Source organism: Schistocerca piceifrons, chromosome 5 (assembly GCF_021461385.2).
Source record: "Schistocerca piceifrons isolate TAMUIC-IGC-003096 chromosome 5, iqSchPice1.1, whole genome shotgun sequence".
NCBI classification, from domain to species: domain Eukaryota; kingdom Metazoa; phylum Arthropoda; class Insecta; order Orthoptera; family Acrididae; genus Schistocerca; species Schistocerca piceifrons.
The window spans coordinates 277,502,183-277,519,279 of NC_060142.1; the positions used below are offsets into that span (position 1 = coordinate 277,502,183).

The following is a 17,097-nucleotide window of genomic DNA, read 5'->3' on the forward strand; positions in this document are numbered from 1 at the left end:
ATGACTCTGCTATTAGGTATATTCCTAAATTATTATTTGCATTCTTGCAGAACTTGCAATCTCTTTTATTAATTTCTGTTATCTTCTTGGGTTTTTACCCAGTAAAAGTTTCATTTTAATTTTAGACAAATAGTAATTGGAACCACTTCCAACTACTTAGACATTCGTAATTTATTTAGTATTTCTTAAGAAATGACCACATAGTTGCTTCTTGTTATTGATATATGTATTTTTATCATTTTAATAAAAATAATATTACAAGATCAACTTTGTTTCTGTAGCTTCAGCGTCGGCATGAACAAATGAGGAAAACTTATGAACAGCAAGTGAAAGAACTTGAGGAGAAAAGACGAGAATTTGAAAAGGAGAAACAAATGTGGGAGCAGACAAACAATGTGTCTTTGGAGGATCTCAGGAGGAGAAGTCTGGAGGCCAACTCAAAGGAGTAAGTTCAAATAAGTAAATTCAATTTTCTACTTGTTCCAGTTGTCATTAACTTTGAAAAGTACTGTTGTTACATACTAAATGTAACTTTGCTTATCACTGTGCTATTCACAAAGCACTGTATTGTGCGATCATCTCTCTCCAGAAATTTTTTAAAGTGTTTATTAACAATTCTGTTAACAATTCCAGTATTTGTATTACAGGATGTATACGCGGACAAGGAAAAAAAATTCCCAAATTTTTCCCGGATTTCACAGTTAAAAATACACTTTCTCATGGATGAAAACACACTTTCTCCATGTTAGTAAGTGACAGTATATTTTCCCTCAGAACCGTAAAACTTATATTCTTTGAATGGTTATGCTTTAATGCACGGGAGTAGAATTTCCCAGCACTTTAGAAAACGAAACTCGGGGAAGAAATCTCCTTTTGGGGAGATTTTTGATGTGCAGCAACATGTATGCTGCATATTTTCATATTACGAAAGTATAAATTCGAATTCCACCAAACACTGCATGTTACTTTTCGAACCATTGTAATCGAGATTGCGATGGGCTTTTGTAAGCCAGTCATAGCTCATGTCACGTGATCCTGCCAGCCAGTGATAGCGGATATTCAGACCATAGGACACGTGATGCAGTCAGCTAATAACAGCATCCTTGTTAAGTAGTGTGGAAACACAAACAGGAAAAGTTAATGTTTTAAATTAATATACATAGTGTTGCTACAAGAAAAGCAAAGCTTTCACATATAATATTGGTCTCTAAGGTTAATAAGCTGTAAGAGAAGCTAAGCTTTGACATATAATGTTGATATCCTTAGCACTTGTTACACTTAAAGATATATCACACAAATGTGCCAGTAAAAATTTTAGCAGAGTCCAGTGACATGTCCTCCAAGTTTTCCACAAATAAATTAGCTACCACAGAGGAGAGAGAGCTTCCCATAGCACTACATCAATTTGCTCATAATGACGACATGAATGCCTGATCTGGGCTTGAAATACTTCTAAGTGGCTCGTCATCAAACGCTATACGATTTAAGAAATTCATCGTATATTCTCGCACATAGTTCAACTTGTGTAAAAGGAAATTTACTTTGAAAGTAATGCTTTTCAAACCACCATTCGCAATACTTTCCCATGACCTGTTAGAAATAGCTTCGTTTCAGTAGCCGTCAGAGAGCGCCAGATAACAGGCACTACTGTGCTTTGGCAGCTGCTATGATGCAGGAAGCCCTTATCTTTGTACGCGTAAAACATTAAGGGGGAACGTTGATGAACTTGACCAAAAATGTCCATTTTCGATTAATTTTTATTTATTAGTACAACTCGTGGACAATAAGTTCCCAAAGTTTCAATGTTGAAATCGCATCTGAAGTGCCTGAAAATTAATTAAAAGTGTGATGCGGCCTCCCTCTATGCCCACATTTTGAAGCACCACTTCAATACCAGCTCAGTGAACAACGATTCTGTGTATTACTTTCAACCAAACATGTGTAGGATACATGTAGAAGGCTGTGGTACATACTCTTTGGTTTTATAGATCATCTTTGACTCTGTTCCATATCTTATAATCAATAACAAACTAGCTGCATAGTTTTTGATGAGCCAATTCTTTTTTTGACTTGTGATACTGACTGAGATTTACACAATTGTTCGATTCTTTCTTCATTCAGTTATGCCACGATCACAAAGAGTGTATAAAAAACTGGATAAACTGCATTTGAATAAGTTCGTGAATGGAAGACGTGAGAAATGACGACAAACTAAAAATGAAGCTACGTCCAAAGTAAGAACATCTACTGAAAATATGAACTCATCTCCTAGCAGCTCCAAGCGAAAAATTGGTGAGGTGAATGACGCGTACTACAGTGATGAATCTCGGTACACTGGATTTAGATTAATTGACCTTGAATTATTGACTGCAGCAGTGAAATTTTCTTGGCTTTGTAAGATGTGTGGTAGTGATAACATTCAGATTATAGATGATGGCAAGGGAGTAGGCCTGGCAGCCAATCTGCATATTGTGTGCAAAAAATGCGATACTGATAGCTCATTCAAAACTTTTAAATGTAGAAATTGGTACTATGAAGGTGATATGAGGTTTACCTATGGACTGAGGTGCATTGGAGTTGGGAGAGAAGGGGGAAATTTTTTGTGTGGAATAATGAATATGCCAGCGCCATGTCTGAGATTTCCACAAATAAATTGTACTGGAAAACATAATTTCTGGTGTGTGTGAGGACAGTATGATAGCAGCTACAGTAGAAGCTATTGCAGACAATGACCCGTTAGATGAGAACGATTTTGGTCATGTTAGAACAGATCTTGTTGTCTCATAAGTATTGACACAGGGAAGGTACTAGATGTTCAAGTTATGAGCAAATTCCGCCACAACTGTGCACTTAGTGGAAAATGTGAAGAAGATGTAAAAGGACATAACTGCAGCAAAACATTTTCTGGTGCTAGTGGTGGAATGGAAGGAGCTGGTATGCAAATTATTTTTTAAGAGATCTGTCAAGGAACGTGGTGTCAGATATGTGAAATACCTTGGGGATGGTGGCTCCAGTGCATTCAAGTATGTGAATGAGAGCAAACCTTATGGAGAACTTTCAATTGAGAAACTTGAATGCATAGGTCACATCTAGAAGAGAATGGGATGAAGATTGAGGAAACTTGTCAGTGACATGAAGGGCAAAAAGTTGGAAGATGGAGAGGGCATTGGTGGACAACAACAGACTCACAAAGAAGATGATAGACTCTCTTCAAGTGTATTATGGCAAGGCTATCAGACAGAACCTATCCAGGTAAATGACATGAAAAGTGCAGTATGGGCTACATATTTCCATATGTTGTCAACAGATGAACACTCTATTTGTAATCTGTGCCACGTTAGCTGGTGTAAATATCTACAAGCTTGGAGGGATAACAACTCCTATATTCACAAGGAGAGGCTTCCAAATTGTATCCTGGATCTTTTGAAGCCCACTTACAAGTTTCTGGCTGATCCTGCACTTCTCAAAAAGTGTGTTCATGGCAAAACCCAAAATCCAAATGAGTCTCTGAATTCACTCATATGGAAACAATGCCCTAAAAACACATTTGCATCTGCTACAGTTGTCAGAATTGCAATTTATGATGCAGTTATTGTATTTAATTATGGGAATGTTGGGAGGATGAAGGTATCAGAAAGAATGGGCTTCAAGATAGGAAATTTTACTCAAGACATCCTGAGAAAAATAGATTTACAGCATGTCTCTGCATGGGTCTACCATCCTCTTTGTTCCACAGATATGTAACTGCTTCATTATGCGCCTTGTAAGCACCTGCTAGGATCAAGACACCGATAAAGGACTTCAGGTCAATGTCATCTACTGGTTTCCATTTACTACCGTAAACAAGACTACCCTCTTTGTTAGTCCACTTTAAAATTACATCAACAATGTTTCTCCTAAGAAACAACTGAAAAGCTGATTCTATGGAGTCTACATTTTTCACTGCGAATTTTGTTGGACCTGGCTTTACTCGCATTCTCTCTCTTCTCTTCCACAAGCTCTTCTCAACTTGTGTTTGTGCCACAATTCTTCTTTGTTTTTAGACCTACACAAAATAAAAAAATAAAAAATACAAAGGGTATATCTTGGCACTAGACCCTAATTCACATTTACAAAAATACAATGTGTACTTACACATAACAGTCAGAAATATGTGTTATGTCCTGTTCAGGATGGACATCTGCGCTGTCCGTATTTTCTTCTGAACTTCCGTCTGATTGAGGAATATTCTCTTCTAAGACGTCAATTTCCCCATCGCTGCATGAGACATCAGAAACTATATCGCTGATATCACTATTTGATTCTCCAGATAGAGGATTATCCTGCAGTAATATTTCAAGCACTTCGTCTTCGGAAAGGTGACGAGACAGTTTCCGCTAAATGCAACACACAATAGTAGTCTCCACTTGTATGGAACAAATAACTGCCTGCTTATAAAGTATTGATAACAATCACGTTACAACAATATTTACAAGAATAAAAAAAAAAGGAAATACAGCAACAGTTAGGGATTCAATGCAGCATTATTGGGTAGTAATACCGCAAGAGAGAAATGGGATTGCATTTAACCCCAATGGTACTCAGTGGTTCTCTCTTGATTTTCTGCAAAACTATTTTCAAAAAGTTTATCAATATATTACGAACCCATTACTTAATTCAGGAAAAGTCAGAATTTTTCGTAATTTTTAGGAATGGGAAATAAGGTATATTTTACAGAAAATTACGGTCTGGGGCCATTACAGACCCCACAGTATTAGGAGGGTTAAAGGCTTTGCATAAAATTCAGGAAATGAAATGCAATGGATATGTCATACCTTGTACATGGGGAAATAAAGGTGAATCACAAAAGTTGCTGGAAGTAACTGACTCGACTTGTAAATAGAATTGAACACAACGGTGCAGATTCTCAAATGTTGCTGTCAGAACCTCTGGCATCACTGCCTGGTTTTCACGGATGATATTCTCTTGCAAATCTTCTAAGTTGTGTGATTTGTTCCTACAGACATTGCCTTGTAGGTCAATCTAGAGGATAAAGTCAGGTGGTGTTAAATCAGGTGACCTTGGGGCAACAGTCCTTTCAAAATCATGCTGCCAAGGAAAAGCGATTCAATCTTAGCCAGGTTCACTCAAGACATATGGCATGTGCCACCATCCTGTTCGTACCAGCCAAGGGTAAGTTCATCGTCCAGCTGGTTCACAAATTCTCGAAACATTTTGATGTAAACTGCACTTGTCACAGTAGACTTATAAAAAGTTGGTCCGATGATGTGATATTGCACAGAACACGCCAATCTTTTGTGAATGCAGGGGTTGCTCGACCAGTGCATGTGGATTTCATTACACCACAAACATTTATTCTGAGAGTTTACACAGCCAGAGAGGTGGAACCATGCCTCATCAATGAACCATGTGTACTTCGATATTCCTGGCCTCTGAGCAGTAAATCGCTGAAACCAACTGCACAGTGTAATGTGTTTTGTTTTTATCATTGTCATTCAGTCCCTGAAGAACTGTAAATGTGTATGGATACATGCCAGCTGTGATGTATTCTGTGACATTCAACCTAGATTTTGCAGGACAGGCCAACAATCCTTGTTTCATGTCAGTCACTTTTTCTTCCTATAATGGCAGCCATCCTCCATTGTGAAGATCCAACACCATTCCACCACTCTCCATCTTGTTCACTAACTTTTTTATACAGCATTTAGACGGTAACGGTACATGCTGGTCACCAAATCGTTCAGGAAACCTCTGTCCTGTCTTAATGGAACCAGTTATCCAATACTGTTTCACAAGAAACACGCATTCTTCGACAGAATAGTGATAAGTTGTCACTAAACACTGAGCACTGAGCTCCAGTCAGTGGACTTGCATTCGGGAGGACGACGGTTCAATCCCACATCCGACCATCCTGATTTAGGTTTTCCGTGATTTCCCTAAATCGCTCCAGGCAAGTGCCAGGATGGTTCCTTTGAAAGGGCAGGGCCATGTTCCTTCCCGTCCTTCCCTAATTCAAAGAGACCGATGACCTCGCTGTCTGGTCTCCTTCCCCAAACAGCCCAACCCTGAGCTCCAGTCACAGCAACACGTGGAAACACTGTAGCGTCAGATGACGTTGCAGAGTGCAGTATTGCCATGTCAAACGTCACAAATTATGTGGTGCAATTTCAGCGGAATTACTACATGTTTGTGGGGCCTTTTTCGAGTGGGACATCCTGTATAAGATACTGTATTGTTGCTGAAGTTGAAAAGTCATCGATGTTGTTGTTCATTGTACACTATCTTCTTTTTCTTCTTGAGTTTGACTCTGCAACAATGAGAGCTTATTTTTGCTGGGTTTATGTAATAATTACGAAACACCATTTTCTGATTGTTTTACTCCAAACATAATTTAATTCACAAACTGAAATAAAGAAATCTGCATTTGGCTGGACAGTGCAAACCATCCTCCTCTTACAACGAGCTGACTGGGAATGACCTCAAACTACTGTAACTAGGCATCTTGACAATTGTGATGTGAAAAGACTCCGATTGAACTGGTTACACAACTTCTTTATTCAAAGTTAAAAGTTTTTATTATTTTACAATATTTTACTTTTTACAAAAGATTTTTTTTTATCTATGAATATGAAGTTGGGTGTAAAACTCACTCATTTACATGTTTTGCGTAACGTTGATTTGATTGCTTCTCACAGCTTGGATGCATAGTTTCATTAAATTTATGATTTTTGTAACTTGATATAAATAAATCACAATTTACAGATTTATTCCACAAATTTTAGTAGCAGCTTTTCCCTTCTAGGTACATTCCCATAGTGATGATCATTACTACACTAATAAACCTCTATTAGTTCTTTAAATTCAAAAAGCTGATTTGAACAGTTACTCTTTAAGAAATGCACAGAACTCCAGATCTCTATCACTAACACCAGTGCATTGTAAAATTAAGAATTGAGAAACATGAGCTGTGCAGTCATAAAATAAATTTTTCAATGACCAAACAATGTCTCTGAATGAGTCAAGATAGATTCTGCAAGAATTAGTTGTGTTGAACTCTGCTTCTTGTTCTTGTTCACAAGACCACGAAGGCCCTAAATAACTGGAGCCCAAACTGGTAGCATTTTTCTTGATTTCAAAGAAACAGTACTACTTTAAACTGCTGCCTACTTATGGGCTATCAAAGTAGTTATTAAATTAGTTTGAAGACTTCTTGAGAAACTGAACTTCTTACTTATGTGAGGAGAGACATAAAAATGGTTCTCTGTTGCTGTATTTCAGAGATTCTCCACAATTTCTATAGGAATGTTACAGGGAATTTGTTTTGTAAGTAGAGCCTTATGCTTCAAGTTATGTTGGCTGTTGACCATTTAATTTTTTAATTGCCCAACACAGACACTGTTAACAACTGTTCAGTAGCTCAGTTCTGACTTCATGGGCTGCAGGGTCACAGTGGGGATAGGATTTTCTGTTTCACGTTCTGTAATTTACTACAAAGTTTTTAAATGAATGTGGATTGGTTCCATTTTAATGTTACCATACATTTTACTGCAGGAGCATTGCTTCAACTGTATCGCTGTCATACAAAACAGTAAAATTATTGGTATGTATGTTACCTACAGAAGAGACAGAACATTCTACCGTTCTAGCTGCCATTGTGCAGGTTAAAATATACTCATTATTTTGTTTTTATTACTGCACATTTTTGCATGGAAGTCATTTCCAAATGTTTATATAATATAACCCACCAGAATGAATGGGCTATAGTCAACTCTCGTAGTGGTAAAAAAAAAAATGTTGGCTAGACCTAACAATTAAATACATGACAAAAGTGTGTCCAGAATGGCATTGATTTAACATACCACTTGGGAGTGATTATTGCATAGTGCTAACTATATCGAAAAGAAAGTAATAAAATTATGAGACAGAACCCCAGGAGGCAAAATTCTTAATACTGGCAAAAATATGTACATAAAAATACACGGGGAAGGGGGATAGATTGGACAAGGGGCAGGTGAGAAGGACCCTACTGTAGTTCGGACAAGAGTGACTTTGAATCCCACCGTCCTGCCGTAGGTAGGTCACTTTCACAGTGGGGCCTCGTGTGTCTGCTCCTCCTTGTTTTAACTTTTCTGAAGAAAGAACCAATAGTTCTGAAAACTAGAATAGTATCTTTCACTTTTGTGAGGATCTAATGGCAGTACTGTGTTAGGAATTTTACTTCCTGAAAGTGTATCTCATAATTTTATTGGACATAGTATCAGATCTCATTGTGGCAGCACTAAATTAATAAAACCGAGAGATGGCAGCACTAAGTTACTAAAACCAAGAGAATGTGTAAATGACAGATTTTCTGTTGTTAATTTCCACATTGTCTGTTTGTATAAAATTGAATAAAACACATTTTCTCATTCCATCCGTGTCTTGCCTTTATTTTTCTGAAAGGCATCATCAGTGATTAAATACATTGAAAAGCCAAGGAAACTAGTATACCTGCCTAACATCATGTAGGGCCCCCGTGAGCTCGCAGAAGTGCCACAACACGATGTGGCATGGACTCAACTGAAGTAGTGCTGGAGGGAATTGACACCATGAATCCTGCAGGGCTGTCCATAAATCTGTAAGGGTATGAGGGGGTGGAGATCTCTTCTGAACAGCACATTCCAAGGCATCCCAGATATTCTCAATAATGTTCATGTCTGGGGAGTTTAGTGGCCAGCGGAAGTGTTTAAACTCAAAAGAGTGTACCTGTAGCCACTTCGTAGCAATTCTGGATGTGTGGGGTGTTGCATTGTCCTGCTGGCATTGCCCAAGTCTGTTGGAATGCACAATGGATATGAATGGATGCAGGTGATCAGACAGAAAGCTAACATACCTGTCATCCGTAAAGCTTTGTGTCGTGCAGTCATCGAAGGTACACTAGTGGGACTTCAGCTCCAAAAGCCCATATCGGTGATGTTTTCACACCCTGACACTTGTTTATGGCCCCCCATTGAAATCTGAATCAATTTGTGGGAGGGTTGAACTTCTGTCACGTTGAACAATTCTCTTCAGTCGTTGTTGTTCCCATTCTTGCAGGATCTTTTTCTGGCTGCAGCAATGTTGGAGATTTGTTGTTTTACCGGATTCCAGTTATTCACGGTACACAAATAGTCATATGTGAATATCCACACTTCATCGCTACCTTGGAGATGCTGTGTCCCAATGCTCGTGCGCCGACTACAACACCATGTTCAGACTCGCTTAAATCTTGATAACCTGGCATTGTAGCAGCAATAATTGATCTAACAACTACGCCAGACGCTTCTTGTCTTATATAGGCATTGCTGAACACAGCACCATATTCTGCCTGTTTACATATCTCTGTATTTGAATACACGTGCCTATGCCAGTTTCTTTGGCAATTCAGTGTATATACCGGGTGATCAAAAAGTCAGTATAAATTTGAAGACTTAATAAACCACTGAATAATGTAGATAGAGAGGTAAAAATTGACACACATGCTTGGAATGACATGGGGTTTTATTAGAACAAAAACAAAGTTCGCAAAATGTCCGACAGATAGTGCTGGACAGCAAAACGTCAGTGACTGCATATGACAATCGTGTATAAAAGGAGCTGTAATGAGAGAGAGAATCAGATGCGCCAGCAGTCACAGCATGATGACGATACCAGAAAAGGCGCTTTTAGTGAAGCTGTATTATCTGAATGGGGAATACGCTAGTTCAGCATTAAGATACTATCGCCATAGGAAGGGGATTCGAACGGGTAAAGGTCCGTTGACAATTGCAGCTGTGGCGAGAATGATTTTGAAGTTCAAAGCCATGGGTTGTTTAGACGATAGACCCTGTAGTGGCCGACCGAGCACAAGGCGTAATGTTGCTGAGACAGTTCAGGAAGAAATGGAGATTAGCAGGTTCGTCTATGCACGGGGAAGTCAGCACTCGTGCAGTCGCATGTCGCACTGGCATTCCATACACTACTGTTTGGTTGGCACTGAGGCGTACCCTCCAATGCTATCCGTACAAAATCCATCAGCATCATGAACTGTTACCTGGCAATTTAGTGAAGCAGAGAGCATTTGCCATGTGGACGTCTCAAAAGATGGCGGAAGATGACAATTGGTTGAGTAACGTGTTGTGGACCGACGAAGCTCATTTCACTCTCCGAGGGTCTGTCAGCGTCCACAACTGCAGAATTTGGGCTACCGAAAATCCTAGAACTGTCGTGGAAACTCCATAGCACGACGAGAAAGTCACGGTATGTGTTAGATTTACCACATCTACCGTTATCGAGCATTTTTTCTTCGAGGAAATGAGTGATTCTGGTTTTATAACTGCTACCGTGACGGGTGAGAGGTACACCGATGTGTTACAGAATCGCATCATCCCCAGCCTGGCTGATAAACACCTGCCGGAACGTATGATGTTTATGCGGGATGGTGCTCCACTCCATATTGCTAGACGCGTGAAAGATATCTTGCGCGCGTCGTTTGGTGATGATCAATTGCTCAGCCGCCGCTTTCGTCATGCTTGGCCTCCCAGGTCCTCAGACCTCAGTCTGTGCGATTATTGGCTTTGGGGTTACCTGAAGTCGCAAGTGTATCGTGATTGACCGATATCTCTAAGGATGCTGAAAGACAACATCCGACGCCAGTGCCTCATCATAACTCCGGACATGCTTTACAGTGCTGTTCACAACATTATTCCTCAACTATAGCTATTGTTGAGGAATGATGGTGGACATATTGAGCATTTCCTGTAAAGAACATCATCTTTCCTTTGTCTTACTTTGTTATGCTAATTATTGCTATTCTGATCAGATGAAGCGCCATCTGTCGGACATTTTTTGAACTTTTGTATATTTTTGGTTCTAATAAAACCCCATGTCATTCCAAGCATGTGTGTCAATTTGTACCCCTCTATCTACATTATTCCGTGATTTATTCAGTTTTCAAATTTATACTGACTTTTTGATCACCCGGTACTATCTATATGTATACTTTTTTTTCATGTTGGACTGGTAACTGACGTTGCCTTTTAGAATATGAATGTGAAACACACATGGAATAGGAAAGTTAGTTGTATACAGTTGTATGTAGGAAGAAATAACAAGAAAATCAGCAACATATTACATGCGACTGAGGATTACAGAACAGCAAAGGTTGAAGAGGACTTAAACAATGGAAGCTCCAGGTTGGAATACGAAAAGGGTAAATCGCTACTTGCCATAAAGATGACCTGTCGAGTTACAGACACTATGTTAAGACTGTTGTTACACATTACAGTTTTCGGCCAAAGCTTTCTTCAGCAAAGAAAAACCACAACAAACTCTCACAAGCAAGCAGGTCATGCACACATGACTGCTACCACCAGCAGCTCCTTTAGCTGAAGAAGGCATTGGCCGAAAGCTATAATATGTAACAGTCTTTTCATTCTACCTGTCTGCAACTAACCAGGTCATCTTTATAGTGAGCAGTTATCTATCCTTTCTCTAATATTGTTAAAGTTGACTTATTCATAAACATGGAAATGCATAGACCAAGAATAATGAATTGTCTTGGATTCACTGTAAGTCTCAGTGTTGTTGTTGTTGTTGTTGTTGTTGTTGTGTGTACAGTGTTATACAGTAGTTAAGTTTTGTTAGTGAGCGAGTGAGTGTTAGCGACTAATAAAACCACAGTGGAACAAGTCTATTCCGCATTATTTAATTTGCAGTTAAAATTTGAGCACAATTTTTTTGCTTGTACTTCTTTGTAATTTCTTCCTCTTCTGCAGCTCATCAAGTTCTCTGAGCTCGGATATTTGATATATGGATGAACTTACTCATTCATATGAGACCTCAACATCAGTTTCTTCTGAGACACTGATGCAAGATCTTTTTTAGAAAAAGTACATAATGTGATACTATATACAAGAACCAAGTCCAAACGTGAAAGACGTATGTTTTTGGAGTAGGGGTTGTCATGGTATATAACACAGCACACGATGAATGTATAAACATCCTAAACTAGGCATATAAAACTGCCAGTTCAGAATTTTGTTTCTTTTGATATAAAAGTGACACCCTTTTGTGGAAACGCTTATCAGTTACTCATTTGTAATCAGGTGATTTGGAAGTTTAAATATAAGTGTGTGCTGCTGAGACTATCCTTGTTATTTATAAATGTGGAGGATTTCATAAAACTGCAGCTGGTTCTATCTTTCTGTATTAAATACAGCCATGTGTTGTTTGCACAATTCAAATATATGTGGGAGACTTCTCTACTATAACACTGACACATTAGCAGCAAATCATGACATAGAAGCCATTGTTGAAATAATGAACACTTGATTTCTGTTAATAATTTCCATTAAGCAAAAATGTAAATTTATTAGGCAGATAATTGACTAAAACATATTGCTAATTAGAGTTTTGTATGAGCTAGATCCATTTAAGATAGAAAAAGCTTTAAGATAGTAACATATTCAAAAGCAATTTTATTTTCTAGCTACTTCTTCACAAATGTATTGAAGTTTCTTAAAATCTCAGATGCTTTGTATTAAAAAAGTTGTAAATTTTTTCGTAAAGTGTTGTGTTGCTTTTAATATGTATGTTGTGTTCTGTTCTGTACATCAAGTGATGGTGTGCTTTAATTGTGTGTACACATGTGCAGTTCATTAAACTATGATTTGTAGGCACATATTTGTATAGTTACACATCAAATGACGGCACACACACTAAAATGACTACACAACTTATCACAGGCACATTACACAGTTTTTTTCTTATGGAAATATTATTAGATGGTTTAATGCTGCAATATGAAATATGTAAAGAGCAGTGTGAAGCACCATACTAGCTCATATGTTGGCAATATCTCATGTTCTTTTTACATTGCAATTTCATTGATATTGCTTTAATGACATGGGTTCACCTAGAGAAATATTATTGTGTAACATATTTATCACAGATCACTTCGGAGTAAGTTAATTTCTGTAAATTTATGTAGCTGAGATAAAAGATAGTCATTTTGCGGCAACCTCAAGAATTCAATAAAAACTGCTGTTAAACTTCGCAGATAAATTAAAACAAGCCTGAAGTTAAATAATTGATTAAAATGCAAACATTGTAAGTTATTTCTGTAGCTCTTTGTTTTTGATATTGGTAGTATTCAAGCAAAATGTTGTGGCCGTGCAAATGGCTGCTGGCAATTGTAGGTTTGTGCTCTATTGTACATTCTGATACTCTGAAAAAATTAAGTCATCAGTTTCCTAACAAGCAGGGATGCTAAAGATACATAAATAAAGGTTTTTAGATCAAATAAACACATATATTTAACCAAAATGCAATGTATGTACACTTACAATGTGTCTCGTGTCCATCCTCATCCAAGATCAAGACCAGAGTAGTTAATTATATAAAATCATTCGACTGTTTCACAGTTATTAATATTTTTCACATAGAACAAAGAATAATACACACCTTAGAGCGATGTTGTTGTAAATACAGTTATGTTGAATGATAAATGTTTTTTCTGTACATTTTTATGTATGTCTTTCAAGAATCACTAAAGTCTTAATTCATTGCACTGCGTAATTCCAAATGAATAAATATTGTTCTCCCCAGGGCAACCAGTACAGTGTTCATAATAGAAATTTAATTATTTGATGTCATTTATAAATAAAGATTAAATAAAAGCAAGCAATGTAGTTGTGTTCATCATGAAGAATAGACAGCCCCCATCTCCCTGTCTGCCTTCCATTGCCCACCTCTTTTTCACACTGTTGATGGTCACTTGCTACCATCTATCCTGTGAATATCCAGCCTAAATTCAGCAAGACATTAGCACTTTTATTTAAAATTCTTATAGTGTCTAACATTATTTTTATGATAAATAACACAAAAACTATTACAGTAATTTAGGAATGTTATAGGCCCCGAGAATTCCTTGGAAAGTCAACTTTACAAATTCCCCAGGGATTTGTGACTCCTCACCTTCTGACAAAAGAAAATGTCACATTCCGCAGTGGAACTCAAATGTCAAACTGACATTTCGAGCTTCACTGTGGCATTTCATTATATTCATAATGGAAAGAACTTTATTTTTCTTTCACAGTATGTTTTGGTATACAAGCAGATATTGATACTTTGTATTTGTTACAGGACAATGGATGGAAAAGACAAAAATAAAAAGAAGAAAGGATTGTTCTAGTATTACAAGAACTAGCTACAGTCAGTGCTGGTTTCGTTCATCACTTGTTTAAGGTTGTTGTAAAGCAGAAAAAAGATTCACTGTTTATTTATTTATACGTTGTCAGTGTGCATATTTTACCATTTACGTTCTTTGGTAATTTGTAAGAAATTCCTTAAGCTGCCTTTCCTTTGTACAGTGTTTAATGCATGGCCACAACCTATCAGATAAAACTTTTATTTCTTCTATGATCTCATTTTACCTTCTTGCTTACTGTACAAACTACTTTATTTTCATAAAGAACAGTGCCAGTTAAAGCATTTTTTTATCTCATTATCTTACAGAACAGGTGTACATATATCTGTTGCGATAAGACCATGAATGCCTGCATTAATAAAATAGCTATAGATTCAAATTCAGTAAACTTCAGACATTCACTGGCATTTAGGTTATCAAAAATAATAATATTATGCATAATAAAGTGCAAAATTTCTAAAAGTGAAACAAGTGAGACTGAACAGTAATGCTACAGTTACATATTTGTAGTTCCTTTGTATATGAGGAATATATCCTTTCCTAGATGAAGGCATTAGTAATTTTCAAGTACCTCTTCAGTAAATACACAATTTTATAAATTGGTCTAGTACTGGTATATAAATACCCTTTGGAGCAGTGAGACTGTAAGTATATCTGAATTTCCTACAACAGATAAGCTTCATAAGCAGTGCTCCATGTTGGAAATACAGATTAAACTTTCTAGGAGATGAATGGGTGGGTTATGATCGATACTTCCTTATACTCTCACAAACATTTTAAATGTTTCGAACAGCCAACAAACTTAAGTGTCCCACTACATTATTTAAAAAAAACACGCTTCAGATTTCAGGTAATTGACGGGGAAACAGAGCCTTCAGGCCCTTTTGAGGCATTCAGAAAATGTTTAGTATCTTTGTGGCTGTTCGACATATACATTAAAATCGTACATTGTGGTTCCATTGTGACCACATCAAGATAGATCAAAGTAGTTCTTAACGGACTGCAGAATCTATTCTCAGCCTTCCACCCAAAGAACGAGAAAATCCCTTCAGCTCTGTATGTTGCACATACTGAAACATTAGACCTTGGCTGGTATGATTCCTAATAATTGTAGCTGAATTCAAGAAAATTGCAGATGTAGGCCTTCTATAGTATCATTTTTTCTGAGTTCATTAATGAATATGTTTCTTGAGAACATTTCCAGTTGCATATTTTACAAAAATATCCATACCAGATTTGGCTGTTGTCACAGTTCTGTAGCAAGCATAATCACATAAACAGTCAGTTGACTGCATAATTGGTTGAGTACCACTGTGGACACTGTATAGATAAGTGCCTCACCTGAATCAGTGATACTGTTTCACATCTTCATTGTGGTTTCTTCCAAGGAAACAGTGTTTCCTTATTCAGTACACACCTTTTTTGGCCACTGACTGTAACTATTTTGTTTTCACTGTTGCATGGAATTTGTCTCCTCAAGAAGAAAATAGTGCTATATATAAATCTCTTACCTCCGGTGTCATATTATGGTAGATACATACTGACATTTTGTACTTCACCCTTCTAAAGGCTAACCATCGCTTATACTCTCCTTATTTATGAAACTATAAGAAACGCTACCTTTAGAGCATTCAATAAGTATGGAATATTGTATTAGTATTTCACTGATTCTTGCCCATCTCCTCCCCCGTCTTTTTCCCTTTTTTTGAGAAATATTTAATATTTTACAATGTTATAAAGTCTTTGCAATTCTAATGTCAAATGAGAAAAGGGCCTATAGTGTTCTATAGTTGTGTGCTTCTTCATAAATATTTTCTGGAATAAATAGAAATACTTCTCTTTTCTTATTAGTTATTGCTCTAAATGAGAACTTTAAACAAATTTACCTGTTCATATTAGTCATTGCTTTGATTTGCACTGTTCTGTAATTTTCTTGTGCCAGTGTATATTAAAATATGTACAAATTTGCTGTTGTCCATGTTGGCTCATAAGAATTCAAACTACTGTCCAATCGACAATTTTGTAATTAGAAGTCAGTTCTGTGTCAGGCAGGAAATAATTTACAACTACTCTTGTATTTGCTTTCATTTTGTACATCCTGAGTACAAATTTTCAAGCCAATTGTAATATTACCTTTTATGGAAATAAAACCATGGTTCTAATTTTAAATGTTGTGTGGTTTGCAGGTTGCAGATATTCTGTGCCAAATGTTTCTCTGTGTCCAGTAATTAGAACATTTTCCCACATGTCTAATGAGAACTGCTTTGTATGTCTCAGTGTGTGTCAAAGTGATAAATGTGGTTCAAAGCTTTTGGGACTTATTTACACCGTTGTGTGTTCCATTTGTGACAATGTGTGGACCCATGAATAAGCTACGAATTTCGATTTAGTTTAGGTGGCAATAGCTGAGACAAAATATTTTCGCCCATTCCCTTTTTAATGGAATATTGTTATTCCGCATGAAGTTTTATATAGTAAGAAATAGGATTTTTATGAGACTATGTATAAATTACAAGATTGCATATATTACTTTCACATCACCATTAATATGCTTTGTATTGTAATTTAACTGTAGAATCACAAAATTATATTATAATATATAAAAACGAAATGTATCAATAAATGATATTATTTTTCATCATTTGCAACAATAATTTGATTGTGCCCTTGTTTCATTATTTAATGTTCGTGTGATAACTCCTTCCCCCCCACTTAAAAATAACAACATGGCATTGTCATCTATTTTACAGCCTCTTTATACCTAATTTATGTATGGTTTTTAATTTGGCACTTGTATTTTATTTTGACACCTTTCATTTGAATAGATAAAGTTGGCTTTGGTGTTCAATAACGTCCTTGTGTAAATGAAATACCGTACCACAAAGACCCTG

The 17,097-nt window shown here is 36.9% G+C and overlaps 1 protein-coding gene across 1 annotated transcript in view; it reads left to right on the forward strand.

The window, feature by feature from the left end:
- The window catches only part of LOC124797870 (protein peanut), a 161,031-nt gene extending 144,184 nt beyond the window's left edge, over positions 1 to 16,847 (forward strand). Inside the window, exons 7-8 of the mRNA XM_047260958.1 lie at positions 282 to 445; positions 14,143 to 16,847. Coding sequence (XP_047116914.1) covers positions 282 to 445; positions 14,143 to 14,191 — 213 coding nt within the window. The 3' untranslated portion in view covers positions 14,192 to 16,847. The remainder of the gene's footprint in view (positions 1 to 281; positions 446 to 14,142) is intronic.
- The last annotated feature ends 250 nt before the right edge of the window (positions 16,848 to 17,097 follow it).